Source organism: Bubalus kerabau, chromosome 4, assembly GCF_029407905.1.
Source record: "Bubalus kerabau isolate K-KA32 ecotype Philippines breed swamp buffalo chromosome 4, PCC_UOA_SB_1v2, whole genome shotgun sequence".
Classification (NCBI taxonomy): domain Eukaryota; kingdom Metazoa; phylum Chordata; class Mammalia; order Artiodactyla; family Bovidae; genus Bubalus; species Bubalus kerabau.
The window spans coordinates 148,217,101-148,243,852 of record NC_073627.1 but is presented as its reverse complement, the minus strand read 5'-3'; the positions used below and the strand labels follow the sequence as shown (position 1 = coordinate 148,243,852).

The window sequence follows — 26,752 nt, the reverse complement described above, 5'->3', positions numbered from 1 at the left end:
AAACCACCATGGATGGTAGCATCAGTTTCACTGCAGTTCACAATAAGAAAAGATTATGCTGAATTTGCTTAATTAAAGAAGGGAAACCTTGTCTAGAATTGTTAGCAAACAAATAAGAATAGTTTATTGTCTTTCTACAAAGTAGCAGGTGATGGAAGTAAATAAACCACCTATTTCTTTGTCTATCTACAAATCAATAGTGCGTTGCCAATTTCAGTACTAAATGAGGATTTGTCTTGGGTTCCATGATCATCACTGTACCTGCTCCAAAGCTAAAAAAGCTAAAAATAAAATAGAGACTTGAATTATTTGACCATCTCATAAATTTTGCTGCATCCCACAAATGAACATTAATTATGAAACAGAATTGAGAATCATAGAATGTTTAGATTGGAGAAGAGAAAGGATAATTATAACCTGTGGCATCTAAGTTATTTTAGGAAAACGAATTGAGAAGTCTTGTGGTCCCTGTAGCCCCCACTAGATGACTTTTCAGCAAGTGGGATACTTTCACCCACAAAGCACCTTGTCGGATGCATTAAGGTCGGCTCCGTGCTCGGCCAGACACTCCACGATGTCTTGGTAGCCCCTGGCGGAGGCTGTCAGGAGGGGGGTCTCGCCTTCTCTGTTCTTAATGTTCACATTGCAGCCGGCTTCACAAAGGGCTTTGGCCACAGAGTAATAGCCGTGCCAGGCAGCACAGTGCAGGGGGGTTTCTTCTTCCTGGCCAAGGAGAGAAGCACAGAGAAGAGGAGAATGCAATAAGATGAGAGAAAGTACAGGCATGGTGAGAGTCCTAACCAAATTTGGCAGCAAACTCAAGGCAGTGGAGAGAAAGGGCTTGTAGTTATCGGAGCAAAATGTTAACATGAAATAATGGGCTGGGTCTGATGCCTTTCCTTAATTCAAATCCAGCTTTCTCCAGCATTTTACTGACAATTGACTTTGCAGAGCCCACTGGCACCACGGGCTCTGCTCCTCTGAACAATGGAGCCCCTACGTGTGTGGATATATAGCATCTTTCCTGTGAAAGTGCAATAGTTTACTTCATTTGTGATTACTAACAGAGGGAGAGCATTTCTTTGAGCAAGAACTCCTCTAACAAACCTGTCTCAAGATTCCTGTCATGAACATAGCATAAAAATGAGTCACATAAATGGATTATTGCTCTGGCAGAGAAAGGGCCAAGATAACCATGCTTCAACAAAAAGGACTGGTCATCAGGTCTACATATTCATGACCAACATCATCAGACACATAGATATTTGTCTACAAGAGGCTGTAACACTGTAGTGGTTATGAACACAGACTCTGGAACCAATCTGTGTGGGTTTGAGCACCAGCTCCACCACTACCAAGCTGTGCTATCTTAGGCAAGTTCCCAAACCTCTCTCTGCCTCAGTTTCCTCATCTGTAAAATGAGAATTGAAGGGTTGTTCAGAGGATTCATGAATGAATGAATGGCAGTGCTTTTGTTTGAGTCCCTGCCCTCTGTAATTTAAGCAGAAAACCTAACTTGGATGCACCTCCAAAATACTCAAGCCTATCATTTGGCCGTGTGCGCATCCATGCAAAGAGTAGGAAGAAGTGAGGACATCAGCTACCGTGACCCACCTTGTCCTGGAAGTTGGGATTCGAGCCGAAGCTGCACAGTAACTGAACCACATCAGCGTGGCCGTAGCGAGCTGCCACATGAAGGGCTGTCTCTCCAGACTGCAAAAGACACAACCAAAGATTCAGAGGCCCCTGAGAATCGTCTCCAGGGACTAGAACACACAGGACTGGAGGCCCACTCCCACACATGCCTGGCTCCACGTCCCCCCTGAGATGGTGCCTGTCCCTCTCAGGCCAGATGCCCCTTTGGTGGCTGGGCCAGGGACCCTGCGGTGGGGTGTCCACCATGTCGCTAGTATTAAACTCACACACCTGGCCTCTCTTGTGTGTAATACCACCCACCCTACCCACCCCACCAGGTGAGAGTCTTCCCTTTTCTGTGATGGATGTTCCTAATCTTCATATACTGATGCTTCCAGCTATGTGATTTTTTTAAAAAACACAAACTTCCTTGTTTAATATTAAGTTACTTGAACACAAGGTTTTATTTACTAGCAAGTTTCTGATTTCACTATGTTTAGAATATAATTTCTTACATCCTCAGAGATTTTTAAAATATTACCATTAGCCCCTACAATAACATATTCTGTGAATTTGTAATAGATGCAACTTCTTAAGATATTTTACTTATATCTGCCATAAAACTGTCAGAATAAACTGATCTAAAACAATGAGATATTTGTTGCCACCTGACATAAAACTGCTATAATAAAAGTATGTCTTTAAATGACAACCCATTCCAGTATACTTGCCTGGAAAATTCCATGGACAGAGGAGCCTGATGGACTACAATCAATGGGGTTGCAAAGAGTTGAACATGACTGAGCAACTGAACATGGAATGTGAATGTCATCCCTTCTCCCTTAGGTATGGTACAGTGCACAATCCATACAACTGTATGTGACAGCCCTGACTGAACATAACAAATCAGTCTACTAGTATTAGAAGCAGAGAAGGGTTACATACATAGTGGAATACATATAGATGAGAAAGTAGGAACCCTAGGTGCAAGCCCCAGCCCTGCAATTAACTCACAGGAGTACTGTGTGGACTGGATGAAACATGGTATGTGAAAGTAGGGTATCTTCCTAAATTAATAATTTTTATAACATTTTAATCCCCAAAGCCTTAACTTTACCTGCACTGTCTCATTACCCCTTCTAGTACCAGTGGTCAAGGTCAGCAGAGTCAGTCATGTCAAAGAGGAAGAGGAGGTGAGAGGAGGACCAGGACTCAGGTCACTTTCTGGTTGTCCTTCTAGCAGAACTTTTGAGTTTTCATGTTACAGGGAAGATAGTTCACGGCTCGCATAATATGAAGACCACTTGGCATATTTCAGCTAAAATCAGGTTTTAATGTTAGACCAAGTCACCAGCAAAAAGAAACTTCTCAATTAAATTTTCTGTAGGAAGATTTTGGTTCCGAATCCTTATTTTTGGGGTCATGATGCAGATGGCATGCCAACACTCAAATGCAGTCTTTTATCACTTTCCATAAGAAAAGAAGTGGCCTTACCTTGTCTTTAACGTCCAGAGGGCATTTGTTCTCATTGAGAAATTTCAAGGTATCTACGTGGCCATGCCGAGAGGCCCAGTAGATGGCATTGGATCCACCCTGTACAAAAACCAAGGCAGAGTCACGCTCCCGGATGGATCTGAACACACACATCACTCAGTTGCTATATTTCTTTTCCTATGTGATGGCAAACACCAAAGGAGCAACTCCCAAGAGGAATAAAACCCCACTTCAGTTTTTGGTTTGACAAAGGGACCAAGGTTATGTAAGACATGAACATTCCAGAAAGCTGGGTGAAAGGGATAAGTGAGCTTTCTATATTATCTCTCTAGACTTTTTTTTTAATCTAGAATTATCTCAAAATAAAAAGTTTTTTTTTTTTCCCCTAAAACCTTCATTTCAACTTCCAGTTAGAATTCCCTATATTGTCAAGGGCCAGTTCTAGGCTATTAACAGCGCTGTTGAAAGTCTATGGAAGCTGATGACAGATCTATTGTAACAACAATTAGTTGGTCATCACTCACGTCTACACTCCCAGTGAGGTATACACCTCAAAGCATATCCTCCTTATTCTGTTACCCTAATAAACATGTGGGAAAATACATTTCTGATGAGATTAATTGGATAATGAAAACTTCTCCAAACATAACATCAATTAACACCGCTGAGTCAATGTGATCAGTAAGGAGTCAATCTGGGCAGGGCGCAAAGAAAGGCAGATGCTGAGTAACAGAGCCATGAGGAAGATGAATGTTTGCCTTTTCCCTTATAACCTGTTAGACAGGACCAGACTACTTCATCAGTTCATCTCCCTTTACAGGAAACTGAGAAATGAAGTAGGGCATATGTGGTATTTTTCTCTGTTACCTCTATGATTAGAGACATTTGGAAATACTTAAAAAATAATTCCTTTTGCAATAAAACAGAATTATGACCTTATCCTGGATGTCAATTCTTGAGCCTCTCTTAATGAGCAACTGTAGTATTTGAATATTCCCACAGCCAGCAGCAATAAGTAATGGAGGAGTCCCATGCTGGAAAAGGCAAGAAAAAAAAAAAATTACAGTTTTTCAGGTTTGATAGGAAAGGAAAAGCCTAAACTACCACCACTGCCCCAGACACCTTCCTGTGTCTCCACAGATACACACCTGCCCTGCCTGACAAGAGTAGAAACAGGAGAAAATGGTAGCCTGCCCTCTTTTGGATTCACAACCAAAAGTGACATTTTCATTTGCAAGATGAGTACATATAAAATTTCATGGTTAGAGGGGCATGCTAGCTGCATATAGAAAGGCCTTGTGTGAAGAAAGGCCCTCAACGCACAAAGACCTTATTTCTAATTCAATTCTCTTTCCAAGCAGAAGTGATTTTCCCCACAGTATGGAGTTTACACAGGAAAGACGAATGGAGAAGCAGATGGGTTCTCTCCACCTTGGACTTGGAGGAGCACAGTCACTATGACCCCTGACCCCTACTCCCCCTGGCAGGACAGCATCAGACCTTGTTGGGCTGGTTAACGTCGTAGTTGGACAAGGAGCCCAGGAGGTGCTGCAGGCCTGGGACATTGTCATCGTTGATGGCATGGATGATAGCTTTCATCACAAAGGAGTCTTCCTCATCCTTGAGAGAGACACGGAAGAGGGAAAAAGGTTTACACAGCTGGCTATGCTGCTCCTTTTACCAACATCAGAGAGACTAAGGCTCATTTGTTAAAAGGAGCCTTCAGGCGGCAAGTAAGCCATCTAATCCCCAAATCTACGTGGTCATGAAGGGAAGCAGGAGGTCACCTTTTGCCCCTCCCACGTTGGGAACTAATACCACCTACTATTTACCTGTGACTTTATGTCACCTGATTTATAACCCAGACAGCAAACATCTCTGAAGATTCAGATTTAGGACAATGATTGATGACAAACTACTCTTTGTGTTTATCTTAGGAATCTTTCAAAACATATAGTTCCAGAAACCACTGTATAAAATTTCAGGTGTAACTCAGACTCTAAAACTATTGAACCAAGGAAATGATGTCTTTGAATAAGAAAGACTTACTTTGAGATTTTTGCAATTACAGATTGTCATTTTTTGATTACTAGAAATTCCTGCATTCTATGACATAATAAAATTCTCTGAAAGTTGGTCACAATTTTTTTTTAAAAAGGTCATAAAAGGGGAGAAATGTAAAAATAAAGGCCAGATAAAACAAAGTAAAATGGATGCATTTCTATTTATAAAGAGAAAATAACTAGATACTATAGAACAATAAATTTACTAAATTTTTGCTACTTTGTCAAAATACTTTCTTAAATATATATAATAAGATATTTGTAAAATATGGTAAATTAAAACCAAAAAAATAAGCTAGAAAAATTCCACACAAAAGTTTTGGACTTATAGAGGTACAGCTACTACAATTTCAGATCTGGAAAAGCATAGCTACAGAGGCTGAACCTCTGCCTGTGGGGGTGGGATGGAGAAAGCATTTCTCTGAACTCTGCTTTCTCTTTATAAATCTGAATTCAAACAAGCTTCACAAGGGCTGTAATATTATTTGTAGAGAATACATGTTTAAGATTACCATTGGTTTTCCTTTTCAAGTTGAAGACTAAGAAACATTTGCCTGAAAGCGAGAATGATGAGAAAGGGGAGAACGGAGGACCAGGCAGGTTGCTGTAACACCGCATGGTCAACAGGACACTGAAATGAGATGAGAGAGAACCTGAGGGCTGCAGGGGGGTCTTTCCACCTGGAGCTCCTTCACAAGCCCAGGCCCTCTCCTCCCCTAAACTTTTCATCGCAATGTATTTTCCCCCAACTGACTGTTCTGTGATTTTAATTTATAAGATTTAATCATTCTCATCACCTGACTTAGATTAATAGTTTATATCTTGTCTTGGTTCCATTGTCACCCTCAGACAATTTCCCAATCCAGATTTCTTCCTCTTCTTCCCCTCTCTTGCATCTCTCCAACTTCTTTTTTTTTTTCTTTTTAGTATTTCCTAACTCTTTTCATTCTATAAGGCTAGACCTGGAACTTGAGTAAAACTGTTAGCTTCAGGGAATTAAAAAAAAGAGCTGGTGTCTGCTGATGTGTGACCTTGCCCTTGGAGTCCCCAGATTCCACTCAGGAAGCCCTGACTACTCAGTTACATGAACCCGCAGGTTCCCACAGAACCACCCTTCCTGCCTTTTCTGGAGTCTCCTTTTCCTCCGGGGTTCACAAAGTCCCGTTGTCTGACTGTCAGGTAAAGTCTTGTTGAATTTTGATGTGTCCACTATATCTCAACAGTTAATCTATGATTAGGTTTCAGTTTGGATTAGGGAAAAAAATTGTGCAGTTGTTCTCAAGGACCTTTGGAAGTCGATACAATGTCAACAAAGAGAGTGGGTTTAGCCTTCTGATCTACCATGAACTATATCATCAAGCCCCACTGCATTTGCCCTGATTTTCTGCTGTGTGTGTTTGTGTGTGTGTATGTGTGTGTGTATGTTTGGAAGCAGGGCTGTCTGTCCCTTTTGTACTATTACAGTTCAAGATTCTCCAAGGTCAGTGGAAACAGAGGGCTCTCGTTTTAGTTCATGAAAATTAGATGCTCTTTCCCCTTTACTGGCCAGCCTCTCTTTTATCAAACTGTGTTGGAGGGGCAGAGGAGGGTGAGAAGGTGGAGGTTGGAGGTAGTGGGTATAGCCAATCAAAACAAAGAGGAAAAAGGACCAAAAAGTATAGAGTACATCAAATCAGCCATCCCAACTCCCTCTTCGAGAAGAGGAAAAACAGGCCTGACATTTCCAAGATTTCAGGTTTTCTGGGTTGCTGAACAAGTCAAATAACTTAAACATTGTAAATACACAGCACTAAGAATGAATCTATCCAGGGAAAAGGATTGCTTACCAAAGTATCATCGCTTCTGGCAACACTCATGTTACTTCTGGACAAGAATGACCTGGATAATCTTTGGCACAGTGATATCAAGCGAACAGATTGCTTTATTAAAAAAAAAAAAAAAGAGAGAGAGAGTGAATAAAAGGCAGGGAGAAAGGAGGAGAGAGAGCTTATGTAACAATACTCAAATTAGTGCAGATGACAAAGTCTTTTGAGATAGCATTCACTGCTGACAGCACATACTCTTTAGGGGTGGGCAATCCCAGAAGCAGGTTAGATTATACTTGCTTAAAGAAATTTCTAAAGGTCTTATAAATCAAGACAACAAAGGAGAGATTCTCCTTCTACATTTCATTATCAAACCATAGAAGTGGGCATGTCTGTTCTCTCTCCATATTTCACTCTCTACTCTTTGAGGAATGTGATCTTACCCTAATAAAGCCTATGGACGTCCCCCCTTGGAGAAGCATGGTAGGCAAGGGCCCTGTGCCCGTGGTGCCCAGGCAAGCTGGTAATGGCAGGCAGTGTGACACTCAAAACTCTTACAGTTGTTGGAAATGAGCAGGTGGGGGACTTTTTTGCCAATGGGACAAACACCTCTGAATTTACTCTCAAAGGCAGAAGCAACATGTAAAGACTGTGTGTGTGTATATGTGAGAAAGAGAATGAGAGAAAGAAAGTTATGGTGGTTCACACTACATTTTAAGCCATATTTTCAGGGGTTCTTTGAGAACTAAGAGTCAGGTCTTGAGTAATCTATTGCTGTGGTCCTCATCTCTATCAAGGCATCCCAACCTGATGGGCATGACAATGAGGTATACCTCTGGGCCAGTGATGAGGAGACATGGCAAGTACCTGCTTCCTCTGGGCTTGACATGACCCTGTGCACAGGAAGCCATCCTGTCCCCCTCTGAACCCTGAATTTGTATTTGTTCAAGTTGGATGGAATGTTCTTTAGAGCCACATCTTTCTCAGCCCCTGCAGAAACCATTAACACTGAGAAGAGATTGTAGCAAATGCTCCTGGCCCACCCTACCCTCATCTCAACCACTCACAGACCAAAACTGGATTTAGAGAACCATTTACACAAACTCTGGGATAATCATAATGCCATGCTGCTTACCACAAGGAACAAATCTATTTAAAATGTGGTTTGTTGCATTTAGAAAAAACTGCACTATAATTTTATTGTACTGATTTAAAAATGTGCCTTGGGAATGGCTTTGATTTAAAAAATAAATGTAAGATTACATGTAAAAAGAAGAGTTAAATAGGACTGAAATAGTATTTTTGCTTGTCTTTGAAAATAGAGTAATGGTACAGATGTGAACTTGAAAAAAGGATGCACTTTTGCATTGCTGATATCAGAAGACACGCACCCTCAGCAGAGAGAACCATATAGGAAATTGAATTAGTTAATTCCTTCAAATCAAACTATCTTACCTTCCATTTTTTCCGGGCTGCGAACTTCTTGAATTTCTCCATGTTTACTGCCGATGCTTTTCTACTAAGTGCTTGTTGGGTATCTTTAGGCTAAAATGAAAATCCAAGACAATTTAGAGCTCTCAAATTGACAGAAATGTGTTACATGACAACTTCTGGATACCTCTTACTATTTGGGATGCTTACCTATTCACCTTGCTAAGGTAACAAAACCATTTGGGATAATACAGCAGATCTAGGAACCTAGTCTCCGAAGGCTAACTTTTGTGCCTAAAGATTTGAGAAAAATCCATAAAGACTGGGTCTTGGGGGAAAGTTGAAAAGTTGAGCTTGGACCAAGCTGAATAAATAACTCTCCATAAAAGAGTCTGGGAATGGGATGATTCATGATGAGGCCATGTTATGAGACGCTATTATGTTATAAACTTAACATCGTCAAGTAATTTAGAGCTGTTTGAGACCTCAGAGGTTAGCAAACTCACTCTATCTCACAGCATTAAAATCCCTCCTCCACTGCATCTTTTTCAGAAGGCCATGAAGCTCTACCTCCAAGAGAAGCAGATATCATTGCCTTCCAGGGAAGCCAAGGTAATTGCTGGGAGCTGGCACAGGTGGAGTTTGCCAGCTGCCCCAAACCTACTTCTGCATTGCAATCCGTTTACTGGTTCCATGATTTTAGTCTGCAACTGCCATGCTTCCCCACCCTTAGTCCTTTCTGCTCTATCTGAAGCAGCTTTGATTCTTTAATCCAAATGCCAACAGGCGCCAGGCAGGTAGGTATATGTATGGTGGAGGTGACCCTGGCCTGGCACAAAAGCAGCAGGGTAAGAGTTTCTGGAAGACTTGTGGAATGAGGTCTCAGTGTTGGCAGAACTTCAGATTTTTCAAGAGAAGCTGGGAATCTAGATTTGATATCATATTTAAATGCTTAATTTAATTCAAAAACTTAACAAAAATAGTGTTTGGGTTAATATCCCATAATCAAATGCAAAGTGGTTGAGTGGCTCTGCCCTTCAGCTTCTCATCACCATCCTGCCCTGTGGTGGTTCACTCCTCTCTACCTCTGTTATCAGGAGGATTCTCTCAGCTGCCTTAAAATACGGCACCAACAGCAAACACAATCCTCCAGACGTGGCCGTGGTTAGAACCCACAGTGCCACGTGATACCCTGTGCTGTGCTTAGTCGCTCAGTTGTGTCTGACCCCATGGACTGTTTGTGACCCCATGGACTGTGGTCTACCAGGCTCCTCTGTCCATGGGGATTCTCCAGGCAAGAATACTGTAGTGGGGTGCCATGCCCTCCTCCAGGAGATCTTCTTAACCTAGGGATTGAACCCAGGTCTCCCACATCACTCTTTATCATTTGAGCCACCAGAGAAACCCAAGAATACTGGAGTGGGTAGCTTATCCCTTCTCCAGGGGAAACTTTCCAACCCAGGAATCGAACCAGGGTCTCCTGCATTGCAGGTGGATTCTTTACCAGTTGAGCTACCCAGAAAGCCCAGGGCAAATGAATTCCAGGACACCCTGTGATCCCCAAACCAATTGCAATATGCAACTCACCTTGATCCAGGGATGCTGCAAACTATCTTGAATTGTCATTCTCTTCCTTTGTGGAGGGGAGGGGGAAGAAAAAAAATGCAGTGACCATAGAAGCAAACATTAAGGTTGGTTCCATGCCGGCTGGACCTACCAAGCAGATGCTCTGGAAAACGCAGTTCAGGGCCTGCTTCATGAAAGCAAGCCGAAAACAACGTCAGTCTTTGTGTGATTATTTCACTGTGCCCACCGGGACTGAAAGGTACAAGGGGCCCTGCCTGCATTTGCTGAAGCGTTTCATGTGGCATGCTTCTCTTTGCTGGGTGGAAACAACCAGCGAGGAATAAACACGGCTGTGTGCACAGGACAGGTGCTAACACTCGTCTAGCTGAGGCCACGGCTAGGGAACTTTCAGGAATAAGGGACACTCACTTTGGATCCTTGACGAGGAGTCTTCTTATGAAATCTTTGGCTAGGGCACTCGTATTACTGAAGTACTCTTCCTCAAATTCATAGTTGACAGCAGATACGTTCGCTAATGTTTCTTGCTTAGTGTCTCCGAGAAACGGGGAGGCCCCACTGAGGCTGTTTAATAAAGCGGGGCATAGAACATGAGTAAGTCTTCCTACTGTTATCATGCTGCTCCTCTAATATCTGATTAGGAGAATGAGGAATAACAGTCTAATCTGGTGCTTGAGCAGTCACTTCAAAATTCAATTACATTTTACGGGGCGTTTAATTGTCATGCACAAAAGCTTCAGCTTATGCAAAGGACACATTTAAAAAGTTAATTTAGAATAGCGTTTAGTAGTTTATAAAAGAAAAACCTTTCCTATTTTCTCAGCAGTGATGGGCCGTCAAGCTTTCTTTTGGTGATTATGTTGCAATTTCTGATGACTCATTTCAAATTAAGAGAAAATGTGTAATTAGTATAAACTAAATGTGTCTGGAGGTGTAAAATGACTACGTGTATATAAAAAGCATGCGTAACCTGAAGTGATCAACACGGCACATAGTTTCAAAGAAAAAGGGGAAGAACACAAATAGTGAATTTGGGTACTTACAGAATATAGGTTATTACCCCAATACTCCTAGACATGAAACAAGAAGAAAAATAATATCAGACAAATAGTAAAATAAATCAGAAAAATGACAACATTAATGACATGTTCCTTACCACATATCTGCCTCAAGACCAAGAGGTTCATAGTTGACTATCTCAGGAGCTATGGGGAAATGAATGCACATTTAGTTTTGGAAGGAAGTGAACCAACAGAGTCTAATCTTCATGTATAAATCAGAAACATGTACCAGGGAAATGATGCTGCAGCAGGGGGAAATCTGCCAGCATAATGTTTATGAAAAACAAATAGAATGGCCATAGGAAGGAAGAAAACTTACCAACAAATTCTGGTGTCCCAAATATATTTTTGAATTCATTTCCAAAGTCAATTTTATGGGCCAACCCAAAGTCAATGATCTTGATCCGAGGCTTGGGAACATTTCTATCCAAAAGCATTATGTTTTCGGGCTTTAAAAAGAGAAAAATAGTACAGCAATGTTCATAGCAGTGTTATTCACAGTAACCCAAAGATGGAAATAACATGATGTCCACAAAACAGGGTCTATCCATACAATGGAATATTATTTAGCCTGAGAAAGAAAGTAAACTTCTGACATGTGTGTCAATATGGATGACCCCTAAAGACATTGAAATGTCAATCACAAAAGAAGAATGTTGTATAATTCCACTTATATGAAGTATCTAGAATAGGCACAATCACAGAATGATGATGGATGCCAGCAGCTGGGGTAGGAGGGCTGAGGACTTAGTGTTTAACGGATACATAGTTTCAGTTTGGAAGAACAGTAAATTCCAGAAATAGAAGGTGGTGATGGCTACACAACTATGTGAATAGACTTAATGCCACTTAACTGCATACTTTAAAGTGGTTAAAATGGCAAATATTATACTGTGTTTATCTTTACACAATCAAAAAATAAAAATACTATCATATGTTATGCTGGGGACAAGATGGCAGTGTAGTTTTTCCTCTGTCCTGAAAAAACAACAAAAAGTAGGGATAAAAGAGGTTGCAAGAGGACATCTGGAAAAATAAATGCCTTGGTTTAGGTTCTCCCAGAAACAGATCCGGAAAGGGACTTGGCTTAAGTGGGAGGGGACCCCAGGGAATATTGGGCAGCGAATGGGAAGACAGGAGACGGAAAGAAGGAAGCTGACATAAAGTGTCTTATCAAGGTGGGGGTGACTGGAGCACAGTCTCTTTGGAGGACTTGGGGAGAAATGGTAGCACTCAGAATTTTCCAATTGAAGCACAAGGAAGCTGGGGTATTTATCCACTATCTCCCCAGGTCCACTGCTAAGAGCTGCTTCAGTGGGCATTTATGCTTTGGCATTTCCAGCTCCCAGCAGCAGTCTCTGGGGTGTGTGCCAGTGAGTACTGGGGGATCCAGACGTGGTCTTCACAGCTCTGCTACAGTAAGTGTGGAGAAGATCTTCCCTTCTCTTACATCTTATCCTAGCTCCAATGACAGGAGTCATTCACTTGGCAATCAACCACACACTGCTTGGTGATAATCTTCTCACTGTTTTGGACTGTACCCTGAGTCTTACATTGTCACTTCTGTTGCTCATATGGATGTCTTCCCCTCCCAAAGAGACCATAACCTCTGTGATGGGTGGGAGTATGACCTGCCCCTCTCCCCCATTTTTTTTTATTGCTGATAATGCCTTGCCCCTAGTCAACAAAGACCCCAAGCAGACAGTCTGAGTCTGGCTTAATTGATTGCGAGACAGAGTCAGCCCAGAAGCCTTTGCATCAAGAAAGAGAGTAGAGATTAAAATACCTTCCATCTTATATGATGACAGCCAGAGGCGGAGAGAAATGAAGCAGCCAGTGGCTACTCCAGGCTGAAAATACCCCATAACTAACAGCAGCACCCTTGCTTAAAGACTTGGCTGGCAAGAGCCCTCAATTCTTCCCTAAGAAAATTCTAGAATGTGATGATTAATCCTAAGCCTCTATTCCACACAATCGTTAGGAACTGCTGTAGTAAGCATGCATTATACACTTGCTGATTTATACTGATAACTGTTATGTGTTAAACCCCTCTAGGAAAAAAAATACATGTATCTCTTTTGGGTGCCTCCATTTTTCCCAGCAAACAAACAAGTGCTGTGATATGCATATGCTTTCATCTGGTTTACACCACGCAACGTACCTTAAGATCAAAGTGGGCAATCTGAAGGGAGTGCAGATAGTAAACACCATTAAGAATTTGTTTGAGAAATTCAGTTGCTTCCTCTTCAGTCAAAGATTCCTTTTCAGCTAAGAAGTCAAACAGCTCACCACCTGCAACGCTGAAAACCAGGAAGCAGAGGTTACTGATGACAGCTTCTGTCTCCTATTGATTTGTTTTCTCAAAGACGATTTGCACACTCAAACTTCTGGCAAGAAAATAGCGTCGAGGACATGCTGAAACTGCTAAGCAAGGAATCAGAATTCTCTGTGCTTCTCATTGTTGGATGACAACTCTGCATTCAGGTATGCTTGTGCTTGAAAGCAGCTGGGTATTGCTCTCCTAATATGCTAGGTTCACAAATGGGGGAGGAGCAGAAATGTGATGGAAAAAAAAAAATCAATGCATCTTTCAGACATCTTATTCAACATATTCATATGTGAAGTCTTAACTCACTGATTGGGAAAAAAACCCTACAATCCAACTTCTTGTAGAATTTATAGGATATATCTTCCTAGCCCAGTCAGAGACTACCTGGAAACTTCAAAATCTGTATGTTAGTCAATTAAAAAAAAACAAAACAAAACACTCACATTACAACCTATGGCCTGACAAGCAGTGTTTGTTTGTATACTCTGTATTTGTATCTATGAAAATACTTTCACATTTATAAAAATCACAAACATACACAGAATTGAAATGCCTGTGGTTGCTGAGGATTTATCGAATCTGTCTCCTTGGCCAGACTGTAAATCCCTGGAGGGCAGTGGTCCGCCCCCGGCTGTGGGCCCACTGTGTGTGTGCTCCCCACTCCTCCCACAGGGCCAAGCACACAGCAAGAACACAAAACTTTTTAATTAAGTAGATGAATGAAGAAACTCCCCTAAAAAAATCCACAGTAGTGATTAATGGCAAATAACAGAGAACTTGTAATAAGAGTTTTTATAAGTTGATCTTTATAGAGTTTAACCATACATTCACAACACAATAATTAACTGCAATTATGCACATAACTGCGTGTGCATTATCTTTCTTTCAGCAAGACAGCTCCATAAACATACCTACCACATCTACATCCAAAATAAGAAAACTGGTGCTTGTGAGATTAAACTATAATGACAAACAAGCTGCTTTCACAAAAGAAGTTTGAGATTTTGCCCCTTTATCCTCCAAGTCCATGTTTTTCGTAGCCTGGCTCAGGAGCCACTGGCAGAATGGCTTGGGGTGTTTTAAATATGCAGATTTGGGGCATCACTTCCAACCTGCTGCATGAGTTTCCAAGAGTGGGGGACCAGGAGTGCAGCATTTTAAACAAGCACCTCAGGTGATTCTTGCATGCGTGCTAAGTCGCTTCAGTTGTGTCTGACTGTGCAACCCTAGTGTTCCAGGCTCCTCTGTCCATGGGATTCTCCAGGCAAGAACACTGGAGTATTGCCATGCCCTCTTCCAGGGGATCTTCCAGATCCAGGGATTGAACTTGCGTCTCTTGCATCTTCTGCATTGGCAGGCAGGTTCTTTACCACTAGCACCACCTGGGAAGGCTCAAGTGTGATTCTTAGCACACTAAAAACTGAGGACTATTTTTCCAAGTGTTAATGACGTCCTCCTGTTTCAAGGCTTATACCTGAGGATGTTTATCTGGAGGGGAGGGCAAAGTGACTCCTCCACCCCTGGGGCCAGAGGGCATTTCTGCCGCAAGCCACAGAGCCTGAGCCCTGCTTGGGGGGCAGGGGCCTGGTGTGGCCCTTGATAACACCACTGTCTGCACCCTCCCAGTCTTGCTCCCCTGGGCCATGGGGCCTCACACTGGCTCCCTGCTCAACTTTATGGAGCCCTTTGCTTCTCACTTTTTTGTTTTATTCCTCTTAAAACCAACAAAACAGAGAGAGGGACTCCTTCAACTATAGGGAACAAAAAGGAGGAAAAAATGGGAAACTGTGAACCACCTAATGCTGAGAAAGTCACTCTACGGTCCTTTTGCTTCTTTGCTCTCCGGCCTGCACGGCCACCCCTTAGGTAGACACCGCAGGTTGCAGGATGGAGATATGGGCCAGAGTCAGCCTGTCACACTCAAATCTTAATTCTGTGGCCAAAAGGTTATTCCTTTGTGCTGAGCCTCATTTTTTTCATCAAATGGGAATAACAGGACTTACTACTTTGAGGGTTTTGAAGTTTTATGATAATAAATATACATAAAGCCCATGGCAGGCAGGTCTGGCATGAGGCTGAGGCGCAGGAAGTAGCCTGGTACTATTATAAAGGAAGGATCCATGCACCTGTGCTCCAACATGAAATCCCCTTCCTGCCTGTTCCCCTCTCCCCCTTCAAATCCACTCCCTACATGCTCAGTTGTGTCTGACTCTCTGTGATCCCATGGACTGTAGGCCATCAGGCTCCTCTGTCCATAGGATTTTCCAGTCAAGAATACTGGAATGGGTTGCCATTTCCCCTGGAAGAGGAAATCTGATGTGCTCAAAGGGAAGGGACGTGTTCAAACAGCTCTAAGATCTGGTCCAGGGAGGCATTCCGGAGATGGTGTAACAGCATCTCCCACCTCCTTCTCTGAGCTGTGATCTTGCATCTGGTTCTACCCTCCTTGAATCTGGGCAGGTCCATCACAGCTTTGGCCAATTAGACACAGCAGAGTGATGCTGCGTCAGCTCTGGTGTGCTTTTTCACAGGCCCAGGGCTTCCATATCCCGCCTCTTGAATCCCTCCTGTAAGTGTGATGATCCTAAAATCACCCTGTAGCACGGAGAAACCTTGGAAGATGAGATGACTCATAAAGAGGGAAAGAGGCAAAGAAGCATTGAGCAAGGAAGGAATCTTGGAAGTTAGACTGTCCATCTGAGTCCTTCCAGAATTCCTGATCCATTGAATGCAATGGTCATTTTAATCCTCTATGATGGACACCATTGTATGAGCTCAGCCCACATTTCCCTTGAGCAAAGACCTACTGTCCCCAATGCTGGGGGTGGAAGCAGCATAGCCCCAAGCCCTCATCCAGCTGGGCTCATCTCTGCTGCAGAACCGCTGTCCAAGGTCTTGTTCTTTCCCTGGAAGCCCACAGCCAATGGCTACTGTGGGAACATAAACCTGAGGTCGACTCACTTCTAGAAATAGTTAGATACTAAATGTTTTAGGCTTTATGGGTAATACAGACTCTGTCACAACTGCTCAACTCTACCCAAGCACCCTGAAAGCAGCCTTAGATCATATGGAAATGAAGAGTGGAACTGTGTTCCAATAAAATTTTATTTACATAAACCCTTACTTGTCTCTTGAGAAACCTGTATGCAGGTGAAGAAACAACAGTTAGAACTGAACATGGAACAACAGATTGGTTCAAAATTGGGGAAGGAGTATGTCAAAGCTGTATATTGTCACCCTATTATTTAACTTCTATGCAGAGTACATAATGTGAAATGTTGGGCTGGATGACTCACAAGCTGGAATTAAGATTTCTGGGAGAAATATCAACAACCTCCGATATGCAGATGATACCATTCTAATGGTAGAAAGCCAAGAGGAACTAAAAAGCCTCTTGATGAAGGTGAAAGAGGAGAGTTGAAGAAAAAGAGAAAAAAGCTGGCTTAAAACTCAACATTCAAAAAATTAAGATCATGGCATCCAGTCCCATCACTTCACAGCAAATAGATGGGGAGAAAGTGGAAACAGTGGGCTTGTCTTGGGCTCCAAAATCACTGCGGACCATACCTGCAGGCACAAAATTAAAAGGTGCTTGCTCCTTGGATGAAAAGCTATGACAAACCTAGAAAGCATATTAAAAAGCAAAAATATCACTTTTCCAACAAAGGTCCATATAGTCAAAGCCATGGTTTTTCTAGTAGTCGTGTATGGACTTGAGAGTTGGACTATCAAGAAAGCTGAGCGCTGAAGAATTGATGCTTTTGAATTGTAGTGCTGGAGAAGACTCCTGAGAATCCCTTGGACAGCAAGGAGATCAAAAAATTAAAGGAAATTAACCATGAATATTCACTGTAAGGACTGATACTGAAGCTGAAGTTCCAGTACTTTGGCCACCTGATATGAAGAGCAGACTCATTGGAAAAGACCCTGATGCTGGGAAAGATTGAAGGTAGGAGAAGGGGGTGCCAGAGGATGAGATGGTTGGATGGCATCACTGACTCAATGGACATGAGTTTAAGCAAACTCCAGGAGATAGTGAAGGACAGAGGAGCCTGGTGTGCTGCAGTCCATGGGGTTGCAAAGAGTCAAGAAATGACTTAGCGACTGAACAACAAAACAGGTAGCTACCTGTATTTGGAAAACATGCTAGTTTGTGCACCCCTGATATAAAAGCCAGGTCGTCCCTGCGCAATTTGGGGCAACTCTCAAGGGTCATTCTGGCTCCAGAACTCTGTTGGGCCAGCCAGGGCTGAGCTGCAAGACAGTTCCTTCCTCTCCCTTGGAAGAATTAATTCTAAGAGCAGTTCTTCAGGAACATCTTGTACATTCTACTCCAGCCCAGAGTCTGCTTCCCAGGGAACACACCTTGCACCCTGCTAAATTTGAAGGTAGTTTGTTACACAGCAATAGCTGTCTGCAACACTCACCATCTTGACTGGGTCTGTTTACTCTGAGCAGCCAATGGACATCAGGTTTACCTTTCTAAAGGCTGGCCACCTCATGCCCTATTCAGTCTTCATGTCCTAAGTAACTTAAATCTAACAGTGCTTCCTGACCACAGAAGTGAGAACTGGGAACAACCCTGGAGTGAGGGAGCAGACAGCAAAGTGGCAATGCTGTGAGAAAGGAAGCAGGGGTCATCTTTGATTTTCTCCATCTACTCTCAGCCTCTCCATCTACTCTCAGGCCCTTTTCAAATTCTGTGTTGTTCACAATGAGGTCCACACCATCACTTGTGCTGGGAGCCAAATCTTTCGGCTAGACATCAGGAGGGTTAGGACAGTCCCCATCTCACTGCACCTGGACCCATCACTGACTTCCTGATGCCCTGAAGGTCTCCCCTATATCCTCATTCTCCTTCATGCCAGTATGGGAAGGCTGATGTTTTAGCCAAGGGCCTCCACTTACAAACTCTTTAATCAATAATCAAAATAATTGAAACTAAGTGATTCCAGCAAAGGGTGGGGAGAATGAAAATCATCCCTTGTTAATTTACCCCCTGCTTGTTCCCCTCAACTCAGAAGATAGAAAGTGACCTGATCTTTTCACATAAACTTTCACATGCATGCTTTGAGCCAGAACTCAAAAGCTTACAATGCCAATGCTGCACAGCAGAATACTGTTAACAAGATCAGGCAAAACCCTAGTATTTTCACTCTTTGTTCCAAATTGTACATTTTGCTTAAGAGGAGGAAGATTGATGGAGAGAGGGGAAGAGCAATCTGTACAGTAAATATAGAAAGTGAGTTTCACCTTCTTCGTTAGGGCTTTGAGTCAGTGTTTTAAATTATAGCATCATAATAGAAATTGTGTGGAATGCATGTTAATAAGCATCGGCTGTTTTCATCAAGAGCTCTGGAAAATACGAAGGTTCACTTTCCTCCTCATGACTTTCATCAAACACCAACGCCTTCCCTGAAGCTACTGTATCTGAATGTCATCAGGACATGTTCCAGCTTTAATGATGAGGTGGGCCTTCAGAGTGACCTAAGAGAAATTACTATAGGATTTCAGTTTCTAAAGTAAAACACTCTTCAGGGTCCCTGACTCTTATTAGGAATTGTCCAAGATATAACAAGACTTGATTTTGGACCAGATTTGGTCATAATCTAAACTTCAGGGGACTCCTGGCTATAAGTTGATAAGGCTTTTCAAGGCACATGCCGTGATTCTACAGTGTTGGACTGGATTTCTATGTTGGTGGCTTAGAGCAAGTCTGAGTGGTTGTTGAACTGGGGACCATTCAGGAACTGAGTATGCTCTGCCAGGGCACACCATCGGGGGCCTGGCCGGCTATGACACAGAGCCCTGGGAGGTGGCCTGGCAAGCGGACTGGATGGGCCTCAGCACACAGGCCCCTACTCCAGCTCTGGCCTCAGGCTGTGGGTGGACAGAAAGAAAGTATGGAGGTCATGTCACTTCTCTGGACCTCAACTTGGGTGTCTGTACAATGAGAGGGTTGAACTGGTAAGTGACTCTCTAGCCTACTGTACATAACAAGAATTGGGAGGTTTGGAAAAATGCAGTTTCCTAGAACCACTCCCTGAGGTTCTGGCTCAGCAGGGGGGGGCCCAGAACCTGCATTTTAACAAGTCCCTCAGGGGTCCTGATGCTGGTGGACCACACCTGGAGAAGCCTATCTCCCGTCCCTTGCAGCTCTGATAACATAAGATTCTATGAATCTATGTGTGAATGGAGCAGAGCTTTGCTTCCATCAAGCTCACCTTCTCTTCCTGGCTGCACAGCTAATCTGCACTTTCCAGATCCCTTGAGCTGAAGACTAGCCAGTGCAACATGAACTAGAATGAAGTGCACCACATTCCGGCCTGGCCCCTGAAATATCTCACGCAATCCTCCACTTTCTTTCCCCTTTCTCTTTGGCTACCTGAACACAGACGACCCAGCAGAGGACCCCAAGGAGGACTAGAAACAACAGAGACATTGGTTAGAAAGTATATGGATCCCTGAGTTAATGCTTGTAGGAGAGCCACTCAACCTGTAGCCTCCACACTGGACTTTGAGTGAGTGAGAAATAAGTACTATTAGGTTAAGTCATTGAGATGCTGTGGTTGTAGTCTGTTTGCTCTAAATACAAATCACTTCAGTCAGGAGTAAAAATGCAATCCATTTTTTAAATTAAATTCGAAAGATGGTACTGATGAACCTATTTGCAGGGCAGCAATGGAGATGCAGACATAGAGACAGACTTGCGGACACAGTGTGGGAAGGAGAGGGTGGGGCGAATTGATACAGTATAGAAACATACACGTTACCACATGTAACACAGATAGCCAGGGGGACTCTGCTGTGTGACACAGGGAGCTCAACCCAGTGCTCTGTGACAACCTAGAGGAGTAGGATGGGGCAGCAGATGGGAAGGGGGTTCAAGAGGGAAGGGACGTATGTATACCTGTGGCTGGTTCATGTTGATGTATGGCAGAAACCAGGGTAATTATAAAGCAATTATCCTCCAATTAAAAAAAATTTTTTTTTTTTTAATTAAAGGAAAGCAACCAAAGCAAAGCACAGAGTACATTAACTGTTCTGGTCACCTACTGCTGTGTTACAAATCTCCCTGAACTTAGTGGCTTTAAACACAGCTATTATTATCTCTTAAGGTTTCTATGGATCAGAAATCTAGGAAGGGCTGAGCTGGGCAGTAGCTCTGACTCAGGGTCTGACATGGGGGTGCAATCAGTGGCTGAAACTGAAATTACAGGGGTGCCAGAACATCTGGGACTGTCTGGGCATGTCTCACCACATAGTCTTGCATAGTCTTGTGTCTCTGTGTGGTCTCTCCATTTGGGGTAGTTTGGGCTTCCTCATGGGATGGCGGACTCAAGACAAGTGAACTATTTGCATGGCAGTTTAGGGCTCCAGGGCAAGTGCTCTAGAAACAGGGTGGAAGCTGCCTCAGAAGTCACAGAGCATCAAAAGGGAGTCACAGCCCGACCAGATTCAAGGGGAGGAGATTTAGGATTCATCTCTTGATGGGGGAATTTCAAGTGTCCAGATGGACATGGAGGACAGGGGAGGAAGTTGCAGCCATCCTTGGAAAATATAATGTCACATTAACTATGAGAGAGACGAATAGAAATCCTCACTCTTACTTATCCTACATGGATATTTGATAAGGGCTAGGTATAGGCAGCTGTATTAGTTTACTAGGACTACATAAACAAACTGGATGGCTCCAAACAACAGAAATTTATGGTCTCACAGTTCTGGAAGCTGGAAATCAAGGTGTCAGCAGTGCCTTGCTCCCACTGAAGCCTGTAAGGGAATCTTCCTTGCTTCTTCCTAGTTTTCAGAGGTCTGCCTAAAAGGAAACCCTGGGCTTTCCTTGGCTGTGGATACATCACTCAAACCTTATGCTTGCACATGGCCTTTTTTCTCTCTGTGTCTTCACATCATCTTCCCTCTCTGCAAGTCTGTGTTTATGCCTAAAATTTCCCCTTTATATAAGGACACAGGTCAGATGGATTAGAGCCCACCACAGTAGCCTCATTTTAACCTGGTTACATCTGCTAAGGCCCTATTTTCAAATAAGGTCACATTCTGAGGTACTAGGGATTAGAGCGTCACCATATCTTCTTCTTTTTTTTTCTTTGCAGGGGGCATAATTCAAACCAAAACAGGTAGTAACTGCTCACAGGGCTGCAACAAAATACTATGGGATGGCTAAAGCAACTCAGGGAAAGGAGAGGATGCAACAGAAAGGAAGGATAATTAGAATCCGCTGATATTTTTTGTTAGTCTTGCTTTCAGATTCTCTTATGAAGGAGGGGTTCATTCATGCACTATTATAAAAAACTTTTAAATTCAAGTCAGAAAATGTTGGAGAAAAATGCATATCTGATCCCATCCTGAAGTAATTTCCCCAAGACTTTGAGATGCTTCTTTTTTGGAAAACCAGCTCTCCTGGTGGACTCTGTGCGAAGGTGTGAGGGGAAGTACCCAACCGTTTCTCAGCTCTGCCTCGAAATAAACCTCAAATTAAAAAGCAGTGCTCCATGGTCATTACCAAGTGTTGAATGCTCTTTCTTGTTAATCTAGGGGAAGTCCTGAAGGGTTTTCACATTCTCACCTCTCACTAATTTAAATTCCCTGGGTAACTGAGGTCTTTGGGGAATGCAAAACTGAAGCTGGAGAACCCAAAGCAAAGATGTGGTACAATATCTTCCTTTTTGCATCTGTGAAACAGCTGTGAATTTAATGTCAAGGGAGATTAGGGGTTTGACAACACCATTCTTTGATTATAGACTGTTGCCTCAAATCACATAAATAATATCAAAGGAGTTCCCAACCTCCACGCCTCCTCTTGAATTAGTCCTGCCTCCTGCATCCAAAAATGCAAGCCGTATCTGCAAATAAGTTCTCTGTTTTTACTTCAACTCAAGTAGAACTTAAAAGGAGTTCTGGGGATTCTCATGGAAAAGAATGCCTGGCACTCAAAACTCATGGAGGAAGTGCTCTTTCATGTCACCCAGGGTGGTTGTGCCAAAAACAGGAAGACTTCTGAATGTTTCTAGAATGAAATCCCTGAAGGAAGAAAGAATATGGCTCAAGTTAAAAAAAGCACTGGAGGCAGGGTTTCAGTCTGGACTCTGTGACCTCAGATGGGGCAAGTTACTTTCTGAGGCGCAGTTCATCTCTTTACAGAATAGGAATAACACCTATTATTACCTCTGGGGATGCATGGGGATAATGACGTAGGGTAAGCATGTTGGCCAGTGTGTCGGTGTTCCATGCAGCTGTCCTGGGCCTTCGATACTCTAGGCCACAGGCATCTGGGTGAGGAAACCCTCGAAGCTACTCTCTGTGTATCTCTTGTCAAAATGGCATCATAAGGCGTGGACTTCCCATGCAGCTCTCATGCTAACAGTAGAATGACGCCACACACTCACCTGTGGTTAAACGTAAGAGTTTTCCTGAAATGGGGGGACATTCCTAGGGCCCATAATCTGGGGAAGAGGTGGGTTCTCAGACATGAAATAGGTAAGGTGGAAGGGAGCCTTGGCTCATTTTCCTTGGGTCTGGACACAGAGGGATCTAGTCTGGCCTGAGAGCTGCCTGGGGCACTGGGATGAGAGCCTTGAGGGGGAAGATGGGCAGGGTGGGCAGAAGCCAATCCCAGTCCAACACCATCCATCCAGTGTGACTCCAGTGCCCTCGTTCCTGGCCAGTCTCAGTTGAGCAACAGGAAGTTAAGGACAACAGCCTTTTCTTGGTTAGGCAAAAGTGTTAAGGAACACTGAGACCTTGGTGGAGGTAAAAGAGTCCTCAAGGGAAGTTCAGGCTCATGGGCCAAAGTGATCACCATTCTCACATGCCCCTTCCCAAGTATGCCCCTGTTGGCCAACCTGGTAGATGTGGGCTTAGCCAGGTAGATGGCACAGAAACCCTTCCATGCAGGGAGGACTGAACTTTAACTTGGTCTCTTGAAAATATTATACAAGAAATACATGAATATATTTGCCTTAAGGAAAATTAAAACATCCATGTATAACACTAAAGTTCCTTCTATCTCTCTCCCCTTCTCCTCAGTCCTGGTCTTCTCTGTCCCTCCCCTTCCCCAAAAGTACAGATCACACTGATTCAATTTATGATCTTCCAGCTTCATGATGGTGCAAAAGCCATAAGCATTCAATAGAAACTCTACATCGAATTTTGAAATCTAGTCTTTTCCCGGGGCTACTGATAAAAGGTACAATCTTCGCCCATGATGCTGGGCAGGGCAGCTGTGCCCAGCGGCAACAGCCAGTATGCAATAACGTAACATGTTACCAGTCTTTATTGCATATTGCGTTTTATGTTCCAAATTCCATCATGTCTACAAAATGCTCAACTGTTTCTCCCGCTTCTGGTGAGAAGAGGAAGGTAAAATAATTAGTTTTAGCTCAAGATAACTGCTCAACTGCAGGCTGATGCAAGTGTTCTGTGCATGTTTAGGGGAGACCAGGCTAAGCTACAGTGCTCCGAAGGTTAGGTGTATTAAATGCATTTTCAACTTACAGTGGGCTTACTGCTAAGTTGCCTCAGTCGTGTCCAACCCTGTGAGACCCCATAGACGGCAGCCGAACAGGCTCCCCCATCCCTGGGATTCTCCAGGCAAGAACACTGGAGTGGGTTGCCATTTCCTTCAATGCAGGAAAGTGAAAAGTGAAAGTGAAGTTGCTCAGTCGTGTCCGACTCTTAGCCCCCTGAAACTTTCTATATATGTCCTATGGACTACACAGCATTCTCTCATCAACACTCTAAGAACATAAATGGTATCAGACAGCACGAGCTGTTTGACACTGTTAATCTCAGCTCAGCTATGCCCATCGGCACAGGGCTCCGGGGTCCTCCTTTCCGCTGCTGCCTGGCGCTCACTGGAATGTTTACATCAGCATGCACTCAGCCACTCCCCCAACTGAGAGGCTTTATGTTGTTTCCAATTGTTTACTATTACAAACTACAAGGCAACAATATTTTTGTGTCCCTGGCCTCTTCTGAAAATGTGAGGGCTTTTCTAGGCCATAGGACACATAGCCTGATTTGGAATTTCTGGGTCAGAGGTTATTTTGTAGCCATGATGCGATTTGAAACATAAAACACAATATGCAATAAGAGTGTCTGTCGGTTCCCCTTGTGTGGCTGACTGGCAGCTGCCCAGCATCACGGGAGATCACTAGACCCGGGAAAAGATTAAAATTCAGACTTCGAAGGATGGTTTCTACTGAATGCTTGTTGTTCCCATACCATCATAAAACTGAAAAATCATGAAGTTGAATTGGGACCATCTTTACTTTTGGGGAGGGAGGGAGGGAGGAAGGAGGCCAGGGTTCGGGACAAGAGGAAGTAGAAGGAACCTCAGTTTTGAATATGGATGTTTTACGTTCTTCCAGCTGCAGTGGATGAATGTGCTGTGGATCACAGCCTCACTTGCTGGTGTCATGACTTCGGGCCAATTTGATGGATGAAATGAAATCCCATTATTATCCCACATCTCCCTGCTTAGTAGTGAGATTGGTACTCTTACGTACTGAAAGATTAGTCATCTTTCATATGCTATCAGCCTTTCATATTTGAGTGGAAATACACTGTCTGTCCACACCCTTTGCCCGTTTTTCTCTTGGACTGTCTTTGGCTTTAATTTTAAATGATTGATAGGCATTCCTTATATCTTTTTGACACGAGATATGGATCTCTTAAGATTTTCAAATATCTTCTTCCAATCTGTCATCTACCTTCTAACTTTGTTTAAAGTGATGTTTTCTTAAACAGAAGTTCTCAATTTGGATGCAGTCCAACTTTTCACTCTTTGTAGAAATCAAGATTTTCTAAACCAAATGTGAGGCAGTGAAATGGCAAGTGGAGTTTGTAGCAGCTGTGTAATTCAGGGCATGGAACTTCATCTTCCTGTGCTTGCAGATACTAACAGCGGCTGCCTGTGAGCCCAGAGAGGCAGAGGGAATGGCAGAGGCTTTTCCTGCACTGCTGATCTTCCTTGCACCCCTGAAGCCTTCTGGGCTGGAAGCTACCGGAGGGCAGCATTACATAGTATCGATTCCCAGTTCCCTGAACTAGAACTCCAAGAGCCAATTATGTGCATTTCTTCCCAACTCCATCCTTAGGGCTATCATGTCAGAACTAGAAATTGACCATAGCGAGATCTGTACCAAAGAAATAGACAAACATTACATGTCAGGGTTTATCTTGCCTGGAGAGCCAGTTTTTATGCATTTACCAGCACACCCCTGACAGCAGCATCCTAGGCACACAGCCCTCTGCCTGCACGGCCTTCAGCTGAGGGCTACTGTTCGTGCATACAGACAACTCTAGACAGAAATTTCTCCTTATGCAGACATGAAATCTAGCTCCGCTCACCCAGTCCTGATTCTGTCTTCTAGAACAGAGGTTAACTATTTCTGTAAGAGGCTTTGTGTGCTACACAGTCTCTGCTGCAACTATTTGACTGTTACATTTTCTTCTTGCTTTTTTCTTCAACCATTTAAAAATGTTGAACCATTTTGTTTTCCTCAAGGGCTACACATAAACAGGTGGCAGGCTTTGGTTCACTGGTTGGAGTCTGACAACTTCTACTCATGAACAACACAAGGTGAAGAACACAAGCTACGCTATGACAGACACAGCCGTCGTTCCCGTATCCAAAAATGCTTCTTACGTAGCTCTGGGTCTTTTCTTCTCAAGCCTAGGATTCTTTCAGGGATGTTCTTGAAGTCAACCCCAAATACAGGAGCAGTGATTTAGGAATGTTTCTAGAATCTGCTTCACTGGGCATCAATACTATAGGCTGGGTTAATGGTAGGAAAAGGAACAGAATTCTGGACTGAGGTTAGTCAGGTGCTCTGGCCAACTTGGGAGTGTCACAGGATCTAGAAGAAGCAGAGCACAGGGGAGCCGTCTATATGTTGGCTGTGTGGTCCACGGCAAAGCACTTAACCTTTCTGGGCTCCTGGTAGGATAAAGACAACTGCCAATGCTTTGGTACTACCCACTGAGAGCTATGACCTTGGTCTCCTCGCCTTGAACCTGAGCAGGCTCTGTGTCTGCTTGACCAACAGAAGACGAAAGAAGTGATGCTGTGTCCATCTTAAGACACTGGCAGCTTCTCCATCCTGCTTGGAATTCTTGCTCTGGAAACCCAGTTCCATGTTGTGGGGGAGCCTGGGTGGCTTTGTGGAGAGGCAGGCACACATGGAGTGAAGCCAACACCCCCGCTGAACTCGTGGCTGACAGCTGCCCATCATGTGAGGAAGCTGTCTAGAAGGGGGTCCTCCAGCCCCAAGCAGTTGCCACAAGGAATAGAGAAAGCATGCATGGCTGATCCCTGCTCACGTCATA

General features: G+C 43.4%; 1 protein-coding gene across 2 annotated transcripts in view; it reads right to left on the bottom strand.

Moving 5' to 3' along the window:
* Nucleotides 1-26,752, bottom strand: part of DAPK1 (death associated protein kinase 1) — a 210,994-nt gene that overhangs the window by 47,776 nt on the left and 136,466 nt on the right. For both annotated transcript variants that reach the window (XM_055578982.1, XM_055578983.1), the window contains exons 4-16: nt 13,235-13,373; nt 11,393-11,522; nt 11,169-11,217; nt 11,056-11,082; nt 10,424-10,576; nt 10,016-10,061; nt 8,453-8,542; nt 7,019-7,111; nt 4,630-4,749; nt 4,065-4,163; nt 3,130-3,228; nt 1,615-1,713; nt 526-723 (exon numbers count right to left, since the gene is read on the bottom strand). In XM_055578982.1, the coding sequence (XP_055434957.1) occupies nt 526-723; nt 1,615-1,713; nt 3,130-3,228; nt 4,065-4,163; nt 4,630-4,749; nt 7,019-7,111; nt 8,453-8,542; nt 10,016-10,061; nt 10,424-10,576; nt 11,056-11,082; nt 11,169-11,217; nt 11,393-11,522; nt 13,235-13,373 (1,342 nt within the window). The remainder of the gene's footprint in view (nt 1-525; nt 724-1,614; nt 1,714-3,129; nt 3,229-4,064; nt 4,164-4,629; nt 4,750-7,018; nt 7,112-8,452; nt 8,543-10,015; nt 10,062-10,423; nt 10,577-11,055; nt 11,083-11,168; nt 11,218-11,392; nt 11,523-13,234; nt 13,374-26,752) is intronic.